At 47.1% G+C, this 20170-nt stretch overlaps 1 protein-coding gene across 1 annotated transcript in view; it reads left to right on the top strand.

Moving 5' to 3' along the window:
- Positions 1-955: 955 nt before the first annotated feature.
- The window catches only part of MYOCD (myocardin), an 83361-nt gene continuing 64146 nt past the window's right edge, over positions 956-20170 (top strand). Inside the window, exon 1 of the mRNA XM_087826509.1 lies at positions 956-1144. Coding sequence (XP_087682635.1) covers positions 1090-1144 — 55 coding nt within the window. The 5' untranslated portion in view covers positions 956-1089. The remainder of the gene's footprint in view (positions 1145-20170) is intronic.

Genomic DNA, 20170 nt, shown 5'->3' with positions numbered 1-20170 from the left:
CTACACCACCGGGCACGTTCTGGACACGAATAATTCGGTCTTCGACTTGGAATGGACTTTGCCCTGAGGAGGGAGGCACTCCAGGGAAAAGCCCTGGAGCCTTCCCGCGCTGAGCCAAGCCCAGCTCTGGCCGGCCCCTGCTCCGGACACCCCTCCCTCCTGGAATCGCACCCTCCCGGGTACACAAAAGGGCGTCCCGGGAGGGAGGGGGGAGCGCTGTGTCCCGCTGGACGCGCGGACACGCGGAGTCAGGTTTGTCCGGACGGCGCAGACGCGTGGGCTTGAGCTGCGAGATGTATGAAGTCTGTGCCTGCGACCCTCTAACGGGGAGAGAACGTGGGCACTTCGGTCTGCAGGGAGCTCTGCTCATCCGCAACTGGCCCCGCTTATCTGAAAAGCGCGGGGCGCGGCGAGCCCCGAGTCCCGCAGGCGCGCGTCCCGCGCCGGGTAGGAGATTCCCGCGCGCCCGCCTCCCAGGCGGCAGCCGGCTGCGGGGACGCCCCGCGCTCCCACCCACCGCCCAGCCCTCTCCGCTCCCCGTGGGCGAGCCCCGGCGCCCCGCAGCCCCCCTGTCCGCCCCGGGCTCCTGCGCTCTGCCCGCGCGGGTCCCGGCGCCCCCGCGGCCGCTCGGCCTCCGCCGAGTTAAGAGCCGGCTCCGCGGCCGCCGCGGGCTGCGCCAGGCCCGGGGCCCCGCTCCCGCTCCTGATTGGCTGAGCTCCTGTCAGTAGTAAAAAAGTATCAGATGGCAAACTTGGGACCTTCATAAGGGGTGGCGGAGACTCTGGGCGCGCGGGCGGCCTATGACATCAGCCGAGAACGCCCGGGATGCCGCGGCCGGCCGGGCGCGCGAGGCGGAGGAGGGTCCCGCCGGCGAGGAGTTAACCCGCCCGCGCAGCGAGGGGGAGCCACGGGCGCCCGGGGACGCCGGCCCCGGTCCCGCGGGCCGCTGGACTCCTACCCAGGGGAGCTCCCGGAGAGCTGGATGACTTCTGCGCTGTGCGCTGCGCTCAGCCGGGCTCCCGGGAGCCCGTTCCCGGTGGAAAGCGGGGGGCGCCTGGCCAAGGGACCAGCGGCTCGCTGAGACTCAACATGACCCTCCTGGGGGCTGAGCATTCTTTGCTGATTAGGAGCAAGTTCAGATCAGGTAGGGCTGAGGCGCCCGGCATTCCTTCCTAAACTCTCCTCTTCTGCACCTCTCAGCTCTGGACGGCTTTCCCGTGCGCGTCCCAGAGCCGCCGAGGCTTTCAGCCTCGCTCCGGAAAAGCGCGCTGTGGGAGTGAACATTGTATTTGACCTTGGGGGCCTTTAATGTCTTCCGTTTTAAGTACTTTGAGTCGCCGAGCGCGCTTTTTGTTTGTGAAAAGGCCGATCCTTTCATTTTAGTTTTTTCTCTCTGTATCTGTGAATAGAAAATTTGGGGGTACACCCAAAAGGAACAAGTTTGACAACGAACAAATTAGGGGGTTTCAAGTTTGTGAGCGGCATAATATTAGTTATACTTGCTGAGAAGATGAACCTGGTGCTGTGTATTAGATTACAGGGGTCACTTAAAATGCAGCTAATCCAAACAAATGTATTTCCCAAAAAAGTCACTTGGGGGAAGTAAAAATAGCCAATTTGGAGCACAACAAGTATTTAAAATGACATCACTGTAGGGAGAGAGAAAAAAAGTCCAGTGCCACAAATATTTTTTCCCAAACCATCTGATATTTATAAATGGAGAATTTTTCCCCAAATTTCTGTGTCAGTAGCGCATAGAGAAACTTCTCAAAGGACACTGAGTGAAGGTGAGTGGGAGCGATGGGAACTCTGAGCGCTGCTCAGGAAGGGTTGGTATAGGCGCCCATGGACGGCTTGACTGTGTGGGGTTCCACATTTAGACACAGAGACCCTGCCTTCTTGGGTTCTTTCTTCATAACTGTATAATATCAGTTCTATAAAAGCAGTAACAAGCCACTCAGTGGATGGCTGAACTTTTACTTAGAAGGTGAATTATTTTATGAGAACTCTGCTGTGGACATTCCGTAGGGCAGGTGTTAGAAGGTTGCTGGCCTAGTTCGCTAAGTTTTCCTTGGCCCTCTGCAAAGGACCACTCAGTGTTTCACTTGGCGTGGATATTTCAACAACGAGAAGAGTGGATGCTGGAAAACATGGGTTCTCTGTGGCTTCCTTAGGTGCTCCTGGCTTTTAGAAGTCTCTGGGGGTCCACTAGAGATTTTCTTAGTCTCTGTGCTGTTGAAGCAAGATGGAAACGCCGAGCTCAGCTGCAATAATGCTCGGTGCCCTGGAGCTCTGGGGCGAGCCTGCCAGCGGTCGGGTTCAGCAGTGCTTACACCCTCCCTCTCCTTCCCTGGTGAGGTGAGGTGGCTGGTGTGTTAATCCACTAGAGACGTTGCCACTGCTCTGCAATTTGGTCAAAACCGCAAGGCAACACTGCCACCTTTCTGAGGAAAAGAGCATGCGGGTTTGTTTTGCAAAAAGCTCCCTTCATTTCCAATGCACCCTTGAGGGGTTCCTGGGGGGGACCGGGGAGGGCCTGGTTCCTCTGTCTCTCAGAGGGTTTGGCGAGGTCCTGCCTAGGGCTGCAGAAACAGGCCTATCAGACAAACCCTTCCTTCCTTCCCTGCGGGGCAGAGGGGAGACAGTGTTTGCACTGCTCCTGGCTCTTGTCTTGGACTGGTGGAGTCCTGGTGTCTCCCAGGTGGAGCCTGGAGCTCCCGAGAACGCCAATTGCTGCCTCGTTTTTCTCTTAAAGCTCGGACAGGCTTTTGAGTCCCAGGAAGGGTAGCTCCGGGAAACAGGGCTTCAAAGCAGACCCAGGCGAGCTTAATCCTCTGCCTGCGATAAACAGGCCCTGGGGTCTGGAAACCGACGGATGGATTGATCATCTGAGATGCTAGGGGTTGATAGCTCAGAAAGACAGAGAAGAAAGCAAGCATATTGTAAAAGGAGATAAATGTAACATTGAGCATGGTGTTTATTCTTTCTGTATATAATTAAAGCTATAGCTGCACCGCCGCATGCTCACAAAGGGCCTGCCTCTACCTAAGAGAACTTGGTCTCTTTTGCGACTAACAGTCGATCAGGGAGCCTTCTCTGTTTTCATTTCTCTCTCTCCCTCCCCCCCCCCCCACCCTTCTCTTTTCTTCTTCTTTTCTTTCATGAGCTACTCAAAATGTAAACTCATAAAATCCTATCTGACTGCGAATGTTTGCTTTGATAGTAGACCCTGGTGTTACGTATTTCATTAAAAATGTTTCAAAAACGAAGTGAAGCTCAATTGCTCTCTGGTCCTAGAAGACTCCCTGTATTACGGGGCTTGTTCACCAGTGAGCAGATAACTGCTTTGACGCGGAGGCCGCCGAGCGGGGCAGTGCGAGCGTCCGGCCGGCTTCCTGTGAGCTGCGTTCGGGTGACCTTGTTATTATGTACAAGATCATGCTACAGGAGCAGTAAGCTGTGAAAATCTACATGTCTGAACATGCTTAATGATATAAACTCATCTTACTGGAGAGGCCGCACTTTCGTGGTTGAGCGTATGGGTCTAGAACCAAACTAGCTGGGATTTTAGCGGCCGCCTACTCACTAGCGACCTAACCTTGAACCTTAGATAAACTACAGAATCCTCTCTGCCTCAGTTTGCCTCATTTGAATAGTGAGAATGATTGTGGGGTTGTTGTGATGATTAAATGTGATTATACAAGTAGACCGCTAAGGAAAATGCCTGGCACTTAGTAAGCCTTTAAAAATTATGGTTCTCTTATTAATAGTGTCAGGCAGCCGGATTCTATATTGGTGACTTTCTCTCTGGGTCTTGGTTATTTAATCTGTAAATGTCAAGGTTGGACTAGATGATTTCTCAGACCCTTTAGTAACATTTTATGGTTCTCTTAAAACACGGAAAGACTTGGAACAGGCAAAATTGGGATTGGGCTGTGTGGCAGCTGGGTTTATATGGTAGGCTGCCCTGAAACAAATAGTGTTACTTTTAAACTAACTACATTTTTACTGTTTTTAATTTCACTCTTGTTTTGCCAATGCCTGTAATCAGTATCACTGTCAACAATTTTCTTCAATACCGCGATCCTTGTATCAACAAAACACAAGGGCTTACATGTACTTGTATGTACACCCGCACACGCACCACGCACAAAGATCTAAGGGGGAGAGAGGGGGCGATGAATGGATTTTGCTTCTCAGAACTATTGTGTTTCATTTCTTTCTTTCTCTGTTTCTTCTTCTCCCACTCAAACAGCTCACACAAAGGCGGGCTCTGCTACCTGCTATCCCCCAGAAATTTGGGGTTGTTGAATGTAGCAGATAAGAATACAGGAGGCCCAGTTAAATTTGAATTTCAGTTGAACCATGGTCATTTTAGGATACTGTAATATTGAGGGCACAATTTTATCGGAACTCCAAATTGAACGAGGCACCCTGGATTTTATCTGGGAACCCTTCCTACCATCCGAGCTGTCTTTGACCAACATTCTGCTGCCCCATCCAATATCCTATCAAGCTCTCGAGATTCTGGTGCCCAAAGACTGTCCCAAATGCAAACCTTGCATTTTAGGCATGAAAGCAGAGACTCAGAATGGGGGGGGGGGGGCGCAGTGAGCATGAACTTTGGGTCTCCTGGGGCGGAGCCAGCACGCGGACTAGGAGGAATATGGGACCTTCCCTTTGGGCTTTCTGGGGAGGGGGAGCCCGGCAGACAGGCTGCTCAGGTGCGGGGTCTCCAGGACTCGCGCAGCCGCTGGAAGACCAAGGGACACGCAAAGCAGAGCTGGGCCGCGGGCACACCAGCACCCACTCTTTCCCGTCCAGGGGCCGGCCGCCAGAGTCCGCAGTTGCTGTTTGTCCTTCCAGAGACGGCAAGGGACACCTCAGGGCTCCACAGGTCATCCTCTCTGTGTTTGCTCTGTCCCCCATCCTTCAGGTCACCTAAAAGGACTGCTGATTTCTACTTTAAGCTAGATGCTTAACATCTCTGAGGCTGAATTTCTTTTTAGTGACGAGAGGTTTTGTTTCTGTTTTGCGCTAGTGAACAGCATGAACTGCCCAACCCAAGTGCGAGTAAGGTCATTTAAATCCAAAGTGCCATTCATTTAGCGGCATATAAATAACTCTTCAAGAAACTAATGGCTCCAGCCCTGTATCCTCGCCAGGAGCAAGATTCCTTCCTTGCTGTTGTTTTGTGGAATAAAAATGGAAATTTAAAGTATTTACCATTTCCAGTTTCTCTGCCCTAAGGCGGAGGGGGGAGGGGGGATCTAGGGACATCGCCTTTCCTTGTGGCCCATAATTACCAGTCCAGACTGGGGCAGCATCTGCGTGAGACATATCTGCAGTGCTGTGGTCCAAAGAAGTACTTGAAGCCTGTTCTGTTTTCTTGTATCCGGGTTGGTCCAGCGGTTTTTTACCAAATGAACACTATTGAGGAAATTTCCACCATGATCTCAAGAGAAGTTCAGGCTCTGGCCCTACCTTCCTCATTAATTCATTTTATAACCTAGGACAAGTATTTTAACCTAGTGTCTTATGTATTATGGAAAAGGCACTCTTTTCTGTTAAATTATTCATCCTAGGCTATAAAACTATATGAAGATATAGGTATAGGTCTATACATAGACATTTTTTTCTTTACCTGATTTAATCGACTTCTTTAGCCCTCGCTTTTGTCATCTACAAAATAGAGGATTTTGACTGGTTCATATCTGAAGTCGCTTCCCCCAAGGTTTGGTATTTTTCCAAGTGAATGGCCCTAAGTTTTTTGGTAAAGTTTTGAAGACTGTAAACTTTATAAATGCATTATTGTGATGTTTCTGCTGTTGTACTCTCAGGGACCCTGCCATATATTTCCAAAATGCATGAATGAATAATGCACGCCTACTATTTTCATAATTAACACAGTAGTATTCAAGAAAATTTTTTCAATGGCATCATAGGCTCAGTCTTCCTTTCAAAATTTCATTGACAGCTTTTGGGGGTGAATCCTACTGAAGCACAAATATCTTAATGAGTCCCTAATTCCATCTTGTTATTGAAATAATCAGTAGATCCTGGCCAGTGTGCTCAGTTGGTTGAGCATCGACCCATGCACCAAAAGGTCACCAGTTTGATTCCCCGTCGGGGCACATGCCCAGGTTGTGGGCTCCATCCCCAGTCAGGGGCATGCAGAAGGCAGCAGAGGGGTGTTTCTCTCTCATCCATGTTTCTATTTCTCTCTCCCTCTCCCTTCCTCTCTCTCTAAAAAAAATCAATAAAAACATATTTAAAATAAGATGAAAGAAATGGCCAGTAAAATATTTCTAAAGTTTGAGAAAACTTGTTCCATCAAAATCTTTCAGGAATTTCTATTAGATGTAATCAGAATCAGAGGAAACTAAGGGCAAATCGTCACTGTGGGCTTCTGTACAATGTGTTCATAGCTGAACTTCTCCTTCCCTCCTTTTTTGACAACCACTAATTCCCTTTTCAGTAATGACATCAGTTTTCTATTTCTGCTGGAGCAAATTACTACAAACTTAGTGGCTAAAAACAGCACAAATGGAGGCCAAGAGTCTGAAAAGGGTCTCACCGGTCTCAGTGTTGGCAAGGCTGCGTTCCTTCTGGGGACTCCAAAGGAAAATCTGCCTCCCCTCCTTTCTAGGCGTGGAGTCTGCCACGTCCTTTGGCTTGTGGCCCCTTCCTCATCTTCTAAGGCAGCGGTGCAGCATCTTCAAATGTCTCCCTGACTTAGACTCTCCTGCTTCTGTCTTCCACATTTAAGGACTCTTGTGATTCCACTGGGCTCCTCCAGGGTCATCTCCCTTTTTAAGGTCAGCTCATTAGTGACCTTAATTCCATCTGCAGCTCTAAGCCCCTATGCCACGTGTCTTAGTCAGCACCGGCTGCTCTAACAAAATACCACAGCCTGGTGGTAAAACAACAGAAATTTATTTCTTCCCAGTTCTGGAGGCTGGAAGTCCAAGATCAGGGTGCCAGCAGGGTCACTTTCTGGTGAAAGCCCTCTTTCTACTTGCGGGCCACCTTCTTGTTGTGCCCTCACAGGGCATAGAGAGAGAGGCAGAGAGGGGGATAATCTCTGGCATCGCTTCTCAGGAGACGACTAATCCCATCACCAGGGCCCTACCCTCAAGACCTCCTATAAACTAATCACCTCTCAAAGTCTCATCTCCAAATACCATCATGTTGGGGGTCAGGGCTTCAACACAATTTGGGGAGGGGCACAATTCAGTCCATAAGACCATGTAAGGTAACATATCCCTAGGTTCCAGGGATTAAGACACAGGTCTCTTTGCAGTGGGGGTGGGGCATTATTTTACCTATGCCAGCAACTGCCAGTGTGGCACTCCCAGCTTCCACACCTCCACACAGCCTCTGTTCTGCAGAACTTTTCTCACAATATGGGTTATCCGGCCACAGTCCCAGTGCTTTCTCGAGGGGGATCCATAGAAGACTAATTCCACAGGATGGTAGTAGTTCTTTAGTAGGAAATTTTTTAAAAGAGGGAGGCAGATCATACTGAAATTTTAAATTGTTTTTTCACTTCAGAATTTCCCCAAAGCTTTAGTAGTTCTCATATATACTATGAACTTTTACAGGGCAGGGATTCCTAAACATGTTGCAATCTATTCATATGGCAGCTCACAGGGCAAGTTTAGCTGAACAAACACACTGTGGAAAATCCTGCTCCAAGCAAGGAGGCCCTCAGTTCCCAACAGAGGTCTATTTAATTGGGTTAATCTCTATATGAATGTCGCTGGCAAGCTCTCCCCAGGCACCCAGGTAAGAACTCTGATGGGTTTCCTTCCTGGCTGCTTGTTTATATCTGGCTCACCCTTTACTCCTCAAGCCTAGTATTTATTGGTGTTGGGACCAATACCAACCCCGAGGATATCCGTCATAGGAGCCTACTCCTTGTCCTCGAGGAGCTCACGGGCCATCTGAAAAGTGCTATGTGAGAGTCATATATTCATTCATTCATTCATTCAACAAATATTTCTCTCATGGTTCCCTTGTAACGGAAACTGTGCTTGGAGCTGGGGATACAATTGGGGGGCAGAAAAGACACACTCTATGTCCTCAGCTGGAAGAGTAGAGCTGACTCTCTAATGCCCTGTGTATGCTCCTGCACACTGTGCCTTCAGAAGGCCACACCAGGACACAGGTAGCTGGGCCTTAAAAGATGAGTGTGCTTTGCCCTGCTCGGCGTGGCTCAGTGGTTAGACTGTTGGCCTGCACACTGGAGGGTCACCAGTTTGAGTCCCGATCAAGGGCCCTATCCTGGGTTATAGGCTCTATCCTGGCCCGGGGATGGAGTGTGTGTGAGAGGCAACCGAGCGATGTGACTCTCTCACATCTATGTTTCTCTCTTTCTCTCTCTCTCTCTGTCTCCCCCCCTTCCACTCTCTAAAAATAAATGGAAAAAAAATCCTCACTCCTTAAGTGAGGGTTAAAAATAAAATTTTAAAAAGGTGAGTGTATTTTAAGTCCTAAATGGAAATGTAAAATCTTGTTTTTAAAAGCCAAAGGAGCCTTCAGGGTGTGACTCAGGGCCCCCGCTTGAGGTCATGGCTGTCATGTCGGGTCCAAATGCGTTAGATTTCCTCGTGTGCCCGCTGGCCTTCCCTCACCATCTTAGTTATTCTGCAAGAGCCCCAACCTCCCCCCCACTGTCCCTGTCTTGTTTTCATCCTGAGCTCTTATCACTGTTGGGCACACTAGACACTTTCCTCGTTATTCAGTTACTCGTCGTGAGGGTAGGGGTTCCTGTTTGTTGTTTCTGTTGCTTTTCTTCCCAGCTCCTGGAACAGTGCTCGGCGGAGAGAATGAACCGCTTGATCCGTGTTGAACTGATACATTTTATTCTGCTCCCAACGAATATTCAAAAACAACAAAAATAAATAACATGTTTTTATACATGTTTAGGCATTAAAACCATAACAAAAAGAGATGAGCGAACATAATTACAAAGTTCAGGAGAGTAGTTGCCTCTCCAGTGGGAAGGTCCAGTGAGAGACGGGGCCGGGCCCACGGTAAGAAAAGGTTCTTGGTGCTTGCGGGCCTCGCAGTGGCTAATTCTTAGGCAGATTAATTGCAGTGTCCATTCGTGGACCAGTGATGATAGCGTGACAGTGCAACAGGGACCAAGAATAATGGTTTATCTAATTTTTGTGCACCTGGGGTACTTAAAAAAGTTGTTTTTAAGACCAGAAAGAGTGGAGCTCATCTTTTATCTGCTACAGTATATGACAGACAAAGTCAGTAAGGTTTTGTCAAATTGGATTAAGCCAAATTGAATGGATTTTAATCTAGTAGGATTAAACTGGGAAATAATAACAGAAGTGCTGGAGCCCAGGATTAGAATTTTACATACTTCAAAAAAACCAAACCCGAACAGGGGCTGCTAGAGCCTCAAGTGCTCGCTCATCTCCCTTATTTCCACCTTCTCGCAAGATCTTCCTTGTCATTTAGCAGATGGTGACCAGCGGTTTATGTCGCACCTCTGTCCAGATCAGGAAGGAGGAGCAGGTACCTGCCTCCTCGGTCTCATTCCTGACCTGCAGGCAAACAGTGAGGCCCCATCATTCCCACTCTGACTCCTCGACCTTGCGAAAGTCAGCTCAGCTCCCGGGCCTTTGTTTCCCTACTGCTAAAGGGGTTCCTGCCATTGGCGAGGGCAAGACCTTCGTGGAGCTAGTGAGGGTTTCTTTTACAGAAAGAAGTCGCTGTTGCCCACGTGGGAAGGGATTGCTTGATCAGGTGGCGTGTGAGCTGTGCAAGAGAGAAGCATGGAGCAGTTAAAAGGTTTAGATGGACATAAATAGAATTTAAGAAAACAAACCAAAACCATTAGCCAAATAATAGTTTTGCAGCCTTGCAATTGTAGTACATCAGTTTTCAACTTTATTAAGCATTTTAAGTCGGTAGTTTGCACTGACTTCTATTCTGAGATCATCCAGAATAGCTAGTTAGTCCAGCATTACTTAACCAGACTTAGGCCATTATTCTTGGATAAAATACCAGGGTTCCCAAATTATGTTAAAATACAAGGTATTGTTTATTCTCTGAAACTGAGAATAAATAAAGGTGATTCCTGACTTTTATTTTTACAGGGCCCAGCAAGTTGCCTTCCAAACCATTGAAAACACATTTCTTTTCTCCTGTTGGCTGAGGGAAGATGAATCCTTGCATTTCCTTACAGACACTAGGGGGGTACTTCTCTCATCATTCCACTCACCCCAGGTGATGTTGACTGTATTCAGCCACTTTAGTTCATTAGAAAAACAATAGATTCTAGCAGTAGAAACTCAGTGTAACATTGTGAAATGTGTTTATTGGGTTCCCTCGTGTATAGGAACTCGGCCATCAATCACCTCGCGTGGAGCAATAGGAGTGAGTACACAGCCTCTCAAATACTTAGTATATCCTGCTTAGCACCTCTTGTCTGGCTCCCCAATTTGAACTACCCTGTAAGGTTTCCACCCCTCAATCTGCATTTCCTTCCCCTCGGCCTCTTACCTCTGGGTACAAAAATTCATCAGTTTGTTTTTCTCATAAAATATAGTGAAGTGGCCCCAGGGTGAAATGTCTGGAAAATACCCCATAAGCTGTTCTGACTTTCCTGTTTCAAGAAACATTGTCCCTCCAGGAGGTCATTCAACTTGCCACTGGTCGGGCTGGTTTCTCAGCCTGAAGTAAACTCCAACTTTTTGTACTCAAGCTCCAGACCGAGCAGTATAAGGCTCCAAAACAGGCCAAATCCAGAAAATGCTACTCAACATCAATTGAACAATAATCTCCTCAATACTGTCAATATCTCTACTATTTTGTAGAGATATTTGTCCAGATGCATAAAGATTATTACAAAGTTATATCCGCGTGTAGGCATAAAATTACATGCAGCCTTTTGATCAGTCAGCACAAAATCAAAAGTAGTTTTTCAAGCGGCTACGTAGCAGCATAATTCTTGTTTTAGAGACTCTATTAAAGTCCAGCAAGTGTGTGTATAGTAGTTTACTAAACCTTTCCCACTTGTATGGGAAAATCCAGCCCATTATAATTTTTATACTATAAATAACACTGGTACGAAAATCCTTATGCGCACAGCCCTTCTCTTCCTCTGCATTGTTTTTACAGGATACTCACTGTTTAGAATAAGCGTCCACGTGGGAGGGGAATGAGTGTGAATCTTTATGACCCACTGGGTAGCTAGTGTTTCTGGAGCACTCGGTGCGCAAAGCTCACCCATAACTCTTGTTTCCGAGCGGCGATGAACAGTTGCCCCATCACAGGACTAGCCCAGAGTCGCCTTGGGGGCTCATCCAATGGTAACTGAGGTTCAAAGGTGTGAACCTTTCCAGTCAAGAATAAAAGAAAAAGGAGCCACAGTTACCCGGTAACTCTGAGAGCTTCTGTGTGATCTGCTCTTTGGGGACCATCTGTTACCAAAGAAGGCGGGAAGAAGGCTAGGAGTTACTGAGAACCTACTATCTGTGGCACCTTTATTCTCTCATTTAACCCTTTCGAAAGTGTCATGAGACAGATACGATTATACCCATTTCACAGATGAAGAAGCTGAGGCTCAAAGATGTAAGATGTTAAACGCCTTGGTCTGAGTAACATAACTGATAAGTGGCAGAGGCCAGGTCTGAGCCCACTGGCTCTCTGTGCCAGGACCATCTCTGTTACCGCCTAAAGCCCCCCCCCCGCGGCCCGCACAGACGCCCGCCTGGCCCGCCGCACTTGGCATACCTCCTCCGGGGCTGCAGCTCGGGGCACACACTCAGCCGCTGTTGTCGGGCGAGACTTCCTAAACAGCGATTTACCTAGGCACTTGCTCTAGCACAAATTAGCCTAGAAATTATACATTCATCCCCCACCCCAAATCCTACCGCTTTTCATGAAACGTGACTGTTTCAGTCTCAGTTTACTTGAGAAAAAAAATTCAAGAAATCTTTGAACACTAACAACAGTAAGAATAGACTTTCCCTGAGACACTAAACACAGCTGTTCAAGAAATACAGGGTGGGCCAAAGTAGGTTTATAGCTGTGAGTACGTGAAATACAATTTATTCTTGTATTATTGTTTATTAATTAGTCTATTATTTTCCATTCAAACAACTGTAAACCCACTTATGTCCCACCCCTGTATCTATTAACAAAGTGCAGAACAGTGGTTGCCAAAGCCTGGAGGGTGGGAGAAGTAGGGAGACATTGGTAAAGGATACAACTTTATTTTATATATATATATATTTATATATTTTATATTTTATATATATTTTATATATTTAATGTATATATATTTATATATGTAAACCTAATCATCATACTGTACACTTTAAATATATTACAATTTTATTTGTTAATCATGCCTCGATAAAGCTGAAAAATAAAAGAAATAACTGGTACTTAGTATTAGGAGTAAAACAGACAAATATTAGCAGTGGGTCAGAATTGTATGTGTATTTATATATATAGATTTATGTGTATATGTATGAATCTAATCTCTAATTAATTATTAATCTTCCACAATAATGATGCCTGTTCAAATCAGCAGTAAAATATGTGATGAAAGTTTGCTGGGAAAATTTACTATCCATTTGGAAATAAATGAATTTAGCTAGTTTATAATGTATCTTAAAATAAATTCCATGTGGATTAAAGAGCTAAGGAAATCTATAAAATATTAGAAGAAACCAGAGAATAGTTTTCTAACCTTAGAGTGGGGCAAACTTCCCAAACATGTCACCAAGGTCAGAATAGAAATAAAAATTGGCATATTTGGCCACTTAAAAAATTTAAAATGTTACATGGGAGGGAAAATCATCAAAAATTTTAAAAGAAAAACAGTAGATTGAAAGAAAATATTTGAAATGCAACGCAATGTTATTAAAAGGAATTCTATGAATAATAAGTTTAAAAGCACACAACCTAAGAGAAATATAATTCAAGGGGGGGAAATAGTCCATAGACCCATGAAATATATTCAATTCATTAGCATTCAAGAAAATGCAAATCAAAAGAGCACGATACTATTTTTTTCAACTATCAGATTATCAAAAATTTAAAATATTGATAACATCAAGTATTGGCCAAGTGCGGAGAAATAGGCACGTATATCCTGTTTTCCAGAGCATCTGTAAAGCTTAAAAGATACAACCTGACAGTCTCTAGTGAATTTTAAATGAGCCCCACCAGCCTCCAAAAAACTTCAAAGTATCTAATCTAAAGAAGCACTTGTATGTACAGGGATTTTCATTACATCCTAGTTGGTAATGCAAAAAAAATAAAAGATGGAAGCAACATAAACTCCATCAGTAGGGTGTGGTTGGTTAAATTATGCTGCATTCATACTGTAAAATATCATTCAAAGCAAAACAGAAATGATAAAATATTATATGAGCTCATATGCAAAGATCTCCATGACATACGATCAATTTTTTAAAAGCAGATTATGAAACAATCGGGCAACACAGTTGCATTTATGTTTTAAAAAAATCATTTAGGCATAATTACATGGAGAAAAAGCTTCGAAAATATGAGTCCAGTTTTACACAATGGCGTTCAGAGTAGGAGGAGGGCAGGACCCTATCTTTTCTTTACTATTTGAACCTTTTGTTTTGAATCCTTACTCCAGGACATGCTTTTATTGATTTTAGAGAGGGAGGAAGGGAAAGGGAGAGGGAGAGAGAGAGGAACATACAAGCGAGAATGAAATACTGGTCGGTTGCCTCCTGCACACACCCTGACTGGGGATGAAACCCGCAACCTGGGTATGTGCCCTGACCAGGAATTGAACCCTAGACCTTTCCGTGCAAGGGGTAATGCTCCAACCAACTGCACCACACTGGCCGGGGCTATTTCAATCTTTTAAAATAAGAATGTATAGGCATCTATGGAATTTTAAAAATATGTCTAAAAAACAAAGAGAAATCGACATTATAACTGTAGTAGAAAATATACTTCTCTTGCTGCTTCTAAGATTCTCTCTGTCTTTAACCTTTGGCATTGTAATTACGATGTGTCTCGGTGTGGGCCTCACTGGGTTCGTCTCGCTTGGGACTCTCTGCGTCTCCTGGACTTGTAGGCCTATTTTCCCACCAGGTTAAATAAGTTTTTTGTCATTATTTTTTTCACATAAGTTTTCAGTGCTCTGCTGTCTCTATTCTCCTTTCAGCACCCGCATGATGCAAATGTTGGTCGGCTTAAAGTTGTCCCAGAGTCTCCTTAAACTCTCCTCATTTTTTTGGATTCTTTTTTCCTTTTACTGTTCTAATTGAATGTGTTTTGCTTTCTTAGCTTCAAAATCCCTCATTTAGTCTTCTGCTTCATTTACTCCATGGTTGATTCCTTATCATGTATTCTTCATTTCAGTTATTGTATTCATTTCTGACTGGTTGTTTTTACGTGTTTTATTTCCATTCTTATGTTTCCTGTTTCTTTGTTGAAATTCTCAGTAAGTTCATCTACTATTTCCCTAGGTTCATAGAGTATCCTTATAACTGTATTTTGAACTTTGCGTCTGGTAGATTGCTTATCTTCATTATATTTAGTTTTTTTCTGGAATTTTCTTCCGTTCTTTCATTTGGGACATGTTTCTTTGTCTCTTCATCTTGGCTGCTTCCCTGTGTTTGTTTCTGTGTATTAGGTAGAGCTGCTATGTCTCCCCGGCTTCATAGAGTGGCCTGATATAGTCAGTGTCCTGTGGAGCTCAGGGGCACAGCCTCCTCAGTCACCGGATCTGGATGCTCCAGGTGTGCCCCCCACATGTGTGGGGAGGGGTGTACCCTCCTGTTGTAGTTGAGCCTTGATTGCTGTTGGCACCTCATTGGAAAGAATTTACCCTCAGGCCTATTGGCAGCAAGGACTGATCGAGACCACTGTGGAGGATCTGCTGTGCCTGGGCCAACCCCCTGGAGCAGGACTGTCTTCAGTGGGACTCTAGCACCTGTTTTGTTTGCCCCTTGAGGGTGTCAGTTGTGGAGGTGGTTGAGTGGGTACTTCAGTGTAGTCTAAAGCTGTCCACCAGGTGAGGTGGCTCTGAGGCCTTCCCAGACGTGGAGGTCAAGGTCAGCTGTCACCTGTGCTTGGGGCCACCTGGCATGAGCTGCAAACTTGTGCTGGGCTTGGAGGTGCCCAGAAGAGGCCAAGCTTCCAACCAAGGCTGACTGCCATGGGTGCCAGGGCTGGGGCCATTTAGCAAGAGGTATGGGGCACTCTGAGGCCAGATGCTGCTTGTTTGAGAGATTTTAGGAAAGTCTGTAGCATGAGCCAAGACAGGTCATTTGTATGGAAAAGCCACTGGAAATGGCTTGGCTGGACCCATAAGTTGGGTGGGGTCAGGTTTGAGGGAATCACCAGAGCGAGAGGAATAGTGTGAGCCAGGGTGATGGAGATTCAGATATGGTGCCTGTCTGCTGGCTCTGAGGGGGAGGCTTCTGCCAGCCTCATCCTGATGACAGACTATTTAGTTCCTCCCCTTATGTCCCTGGCACATTTAACACATTTTATTTTTATGGTGTATTAAACTCTCCCCATCAAAAAAATAAATAAATAACTCACATCCATTAATGTGCTTTTATTTTCACACCAACTCTGGGAGATGGCAAAGCTGGTCATACCAATGAGGAGACTGAGGGTCGGGGACATTAAATAAGATGTCCAAGGTCACTCAGTAGATTTAATACCAGGACTCTGGGCTCTGGGTTCCCAGAACCAAATTTACTACACATCCCTCTGAGGAATCTGTATCTGGGGTGATCGCAACTGGTGCAAAAGCAGGCACATGCTCAGCTTTGAAGCCAGTGGCTCTCTCACAGAACAGTCCTTCTGTCTAAAGCTTTCTTTGCACATAGTAGCCATCTGCACCGGCTTCAAGACAGAAGGTCCTAGATTGGAAGGAGAGGTGGGAACCCGTCCAGTTCACACAGCAGTGGCTGGGAGAGGACAGAAAGGGGCCTCGAGCTTGCAAAGCAGCCCTTGCTCAATGGAATGCCAACCTCTGCAGAGGCTCTGGTCCTGGCACGTAGGTCAGGGCCTGGCACCACAACCATCCCAGGAACAGAGACTATTTCTAGATGTTATGTTTGGTTGCTTCGAAGCCTTGTGAAAAACAGTAGAGCCAAGATTATTTTCTAACATTTCAAAAAAAATTTTTAATATATATACTTCAATTATTTTCTCAAAATTTAAAGGTACAGTGCAAGTATATTAATGAAAGGTATATATTTTCATCTATATATACTCACATATTATATATCAATATACTTATATATACAGTAGTAGTATATATTAATGGTAATACAATAGTAGTATATATTGTAGTATATATAGTGTGAGTGTACAATCTATAACACATACACATATATATGTCTCCTGTATCTATCTATCTGTCTATCTATCTATCTATCTATCTATCTATCTATCTATCTATCTATCATCTATCTATCTATCTATCATCTATCATCTGTCTATCTATCTATACCGTATATATCATATGAAATATGTTCTTTGCAGCCTTATATACTATAGAAAAGTTGAAGGGAAAACTTAAAATGTTTGACAAAAAGAAAATGAATACATTGAAAATGGAATATAACATGCATGTTAAGTGGTACTTTCAAAGAACACCTACTGAGGTGGAAGTATGTTTACAATGCAAAAAGGAGTCTTCAAAATTGCATATGTAATACATTCCAAATTCGTGGGAAGTTGTAGAGTAGATCTTTTTATGTACATGTAGGTATTAGTGAGCTGAAAGAAAGAAAGCAAAGCATTCGCAGGTGTCGGTCCTACAGGCTTGAATTACCATTAATTTCACTTTCCATCCTGAAACTTCTGCCCATTTTTCCAAATCTGTGCAATGACCGTTCATTTGCTTTATAATCAGAAAAGGCAACGTGGGCTGTAACTGCTAGCACCCTGCACCCCAGGCTTAACTCAGAATCGCAAAAGCGCTTCGTCCGCATTCGAGGGCTGCAGCAATGTGGAAGGAGATTGCCTCTTAATTTGGGGATCACTCCTTTTCCTGCCCTCGTGCCATACACCCTTTGCTCCAAGTTCTCGCTCCCCTTTCTTTCTAACTCTCCTCCAGTTATTCACCGGGCACCTGAGTTAACTTTGTTAATATTGGTGCAGCAATTTGTCGCTGCTAAAGGCGTCTCAGTTTGACCTCTGCAGTTACCTGGTTGGGTGTAACGGTGCCTTACAATGACACTGTCCTTACAGAGATGGAAACACGAGCCTCCGAAAGGGCTAGTGACCTGCTGAACTCCGCGGCGCACAGAACGACGGCAGAGCCGGGCTGGAGCCTGGGCCTCCTGGCCCCAGGTCCGCTGACCTCTCAATGAACAGCTGGCCACAGGAGGATAAATCAGAGTCCCTTTCCTCAAGGCCCTCCCCCAGCCATAACTTTCAAGGGAAGCAGGTCGGGTGGCAGGTTCTTTCCCCACAGGCCCCCCTCCCGCCATCTGGGGGCGAGCTCGCCGTCTGCTTAATTCACTCGTGGCTCTCCGCCATGGAACAGTAAACAAGCGGGGAAGCCTCGGAGAGGATTCTTGATGCCCAAATGGAGCGATCTGTCTTCTGAGATTAGTGTTTGAAATTGTTTATGTCAGTTGCCGAGTTTCTGCTCTGCACTCCGGGGACCTGTTTGTGATGGGAGGAAAGGTCTCTGTGCTGAACGGCGATCCTCCTGGGGCTCTTCTGATGACAGGGTGGCTGCCGCTGGCCTGTCCTGACACGGGCAGAGGTGGGGAGGTCCGCCACAGCCCCCGCGGAGCACCCCGAGGACGGCCTGGCACGGGGCGCGCTCTAAGCATGGACCTAGTTTAATCCTCACAGCAGTCCTGAAGGGAGGTCCTGTGGTCCTCCCCCCTTCCTAGATGAAGACACCAAAGCACCCAGCCACTGAGGAAATGTCACGATTAATAAACAGAAAAGGTGGGACTTGAACTCATGAGTCCCTGACTTCAGAGCCCATGTTTTCAACCACCGGCCTGCACTGCTCTCGCGGGCCCCTGAACCGGCCGTCTGACCACCCTGTTCCGTCCTCAGGGAGGGCAGGGGGAGTGCGACCTGCCGGGGCGACCTGGACAGCCCGAGGCATTCCCCTGGCCCACATCCTCTCCCCCGCTGTCCCGAGATCCTGCAGTAGAAAAGCCCGAAGCTCCCAAACCTGGCAGCGACGTGAGTGAGAGAGAGAGAATTCCTTTTGAGGCATGAATTAGTCTTCTTCAAATGTTTTGACAAACTGAGAGCGTGGTGCTTAGGGAAAGAATAGCTTCACAGTGTTTGTGTGAACAGACATCTTCCTAAAACAACTTCAGACCGAGCGTGAAGCCTGGTCGTCGAAGTAACTGTGTGACGGCTCTTCTCAGTTAGGGCTTTTTGGATTTGAATATTTTCCGCTTCTTACCCTCCAAATGCCCAGTGCGAGAAGCTGGCCTGAATTAATGTTTCTCCATCTTCTTAAAGGGAACAGAGTTGGAATCTCTCTTAGGGTCAAGAAAGAACAGTGTGGCCCTGGCCAGTATGGCTCAGTGGTTAGAGTGTCGGCCTGCACACCAAAGGGCCCGTACCTCGGTTGCGGGTTCGATCCCGGCCCCGGCAGGGCACATGCCGGAGGCAGCCAGTCGAGGTGTCTCTCTCACGTCGATGTTTCCCTCCGCCTCCCCGCTCCCCCTCTTCCATGCCTGCTTGCCCATCTGCGGGGGCCAGGAAGGCAGGCCAGCTCCCCTCAGGCTCTTCCTTCCTCCAGGCCTCAGAGGGCTTCTTCAGTGACCTGGTCATCATTTGTGTCCCTTCTCTGGATGTTCCCAGCAACAGATGGGTAGACGGCGGGGCCTGTGCCACTCGGTCACAGCAACCCCTTGGCTGTGCATCAGCACACAGGGCAGTGGTTGGCGAGGGAACGGTTATTATTGGTACCTGGACTCGGAAGGCAAGGAGCAGCGTGTTGTCGGGCAACAGCGCCACACACAAAAATAATCCCTGGTTCTCAGCCTTGTTTGGGAAACGTGGCCAGGTCTGGGGCAAAAACAGTATAGGCAATGAGCCTATCAGGCCATCTTCTCCCAGCTTTAGATCGGCCGTGGCCCTGTCCCCTCTCACCAGTGATGCCTGTGAACCCCAAGGAAGAACATGTCAGACCTGCGGGTGACTCAGGCTACTCATAGGAAGGGTGGCTTTCTCCCAGAGCCAGGTAACGCCAGGTACGGGAAAGAGTGTTGTGGGTGGGCCACCCTTTGGGCAAGGGGAGAAGGGTGAGAGCTGTAGGTATGTGTCCACCACGTCAGCTCTCAGCTCTGGAAGGGACCTCAACCTCCAGTCGCAGGGGATCGCCCGCTGGCCAAGCGCTTCTTAACGGCCTGTGTCTGACCGTGTCTTTGAATCAGGCAGTATTGTCGGTGTCAGGGTTTGCGGGTGAAGGTCGATCCCGCTAAGCCCAGGGTAGGATTCAACAAAGAGAAGCTCAGGGGCTAAATGACGCACAGGTACTCCTGGCTTTCCAGAGGGAAGAGCCTTCTGCCGGCCGAGGCTCTGTTGTGCCCAGAGCTAGAAGCGTTTACCTGGCACCTGTAGAGAGGATGCCCCACGCGGCCATGCAGGATGCTTTCCACGGCCTGCCTCACCCGGCCCCTGGGTCTGCCGATGTCTTCCTCTGCTGTGTGGGTTTCGGCCACCTTCACGGACTCTAAGCCCACACCCCAGGAGTCTTTGGGAGAACTGGATTTAAAGGTAGATGTCAAAGCTTTGCTTGGTTGTGCTAATAGCTTTCCACCACCCCTGGATGGCCCTGACCAGCACCAGTCAACAGGGAGCCTGTGTGTTTGCAAACAACAGAGAATCGAGTAATAGAAATCTGTAACACGCCTCAGCGAAAACGAGCACTTGCTATAAAGATACAGGTGTGCACGGAACTCCGCGGCGGGAGTGTGGCTGGGACTTGGAGGAAAATAAGCTGGGACCGGGCCTTGAGCCCCATCAGACCTCTCCCTTGGCTCCCATCGTGCTGGTTCTTTGCCCTCTCTCTCGACAGCCCCACCGCTCTCCCAGCGCGCATGGTCGGAAATGACCACCCCACAGCTTCCGAGTTAGCTCTCTCCCCGTCCCACTTTCAGGGCTCCTGGGAAAAGCCCAGTGTGCCAGGTGGATGCCATGCCCA

Source organism: Miniopterus natalensis, chromosome 17 (assembly GCF_054644295.1).
Source record: "Miniopterus natalensis isolate mMinNat1 chromosome 17, mMinNat1.hap1, whole genome shotgun sequence".
Classification (NCBI taxonomy): domain Eukaryota; kingdom Metazoa; phylum Chordata; class Mammalia; order Chiroptera; family Miniopteridae; genus Miniopterus; species Miniopterus natalensis.
The sequence above is the reverse complement of the archived record's forward strand: the minus strand, read 5'-3'. Positions and strand labels throughout refer to the sequence as shown.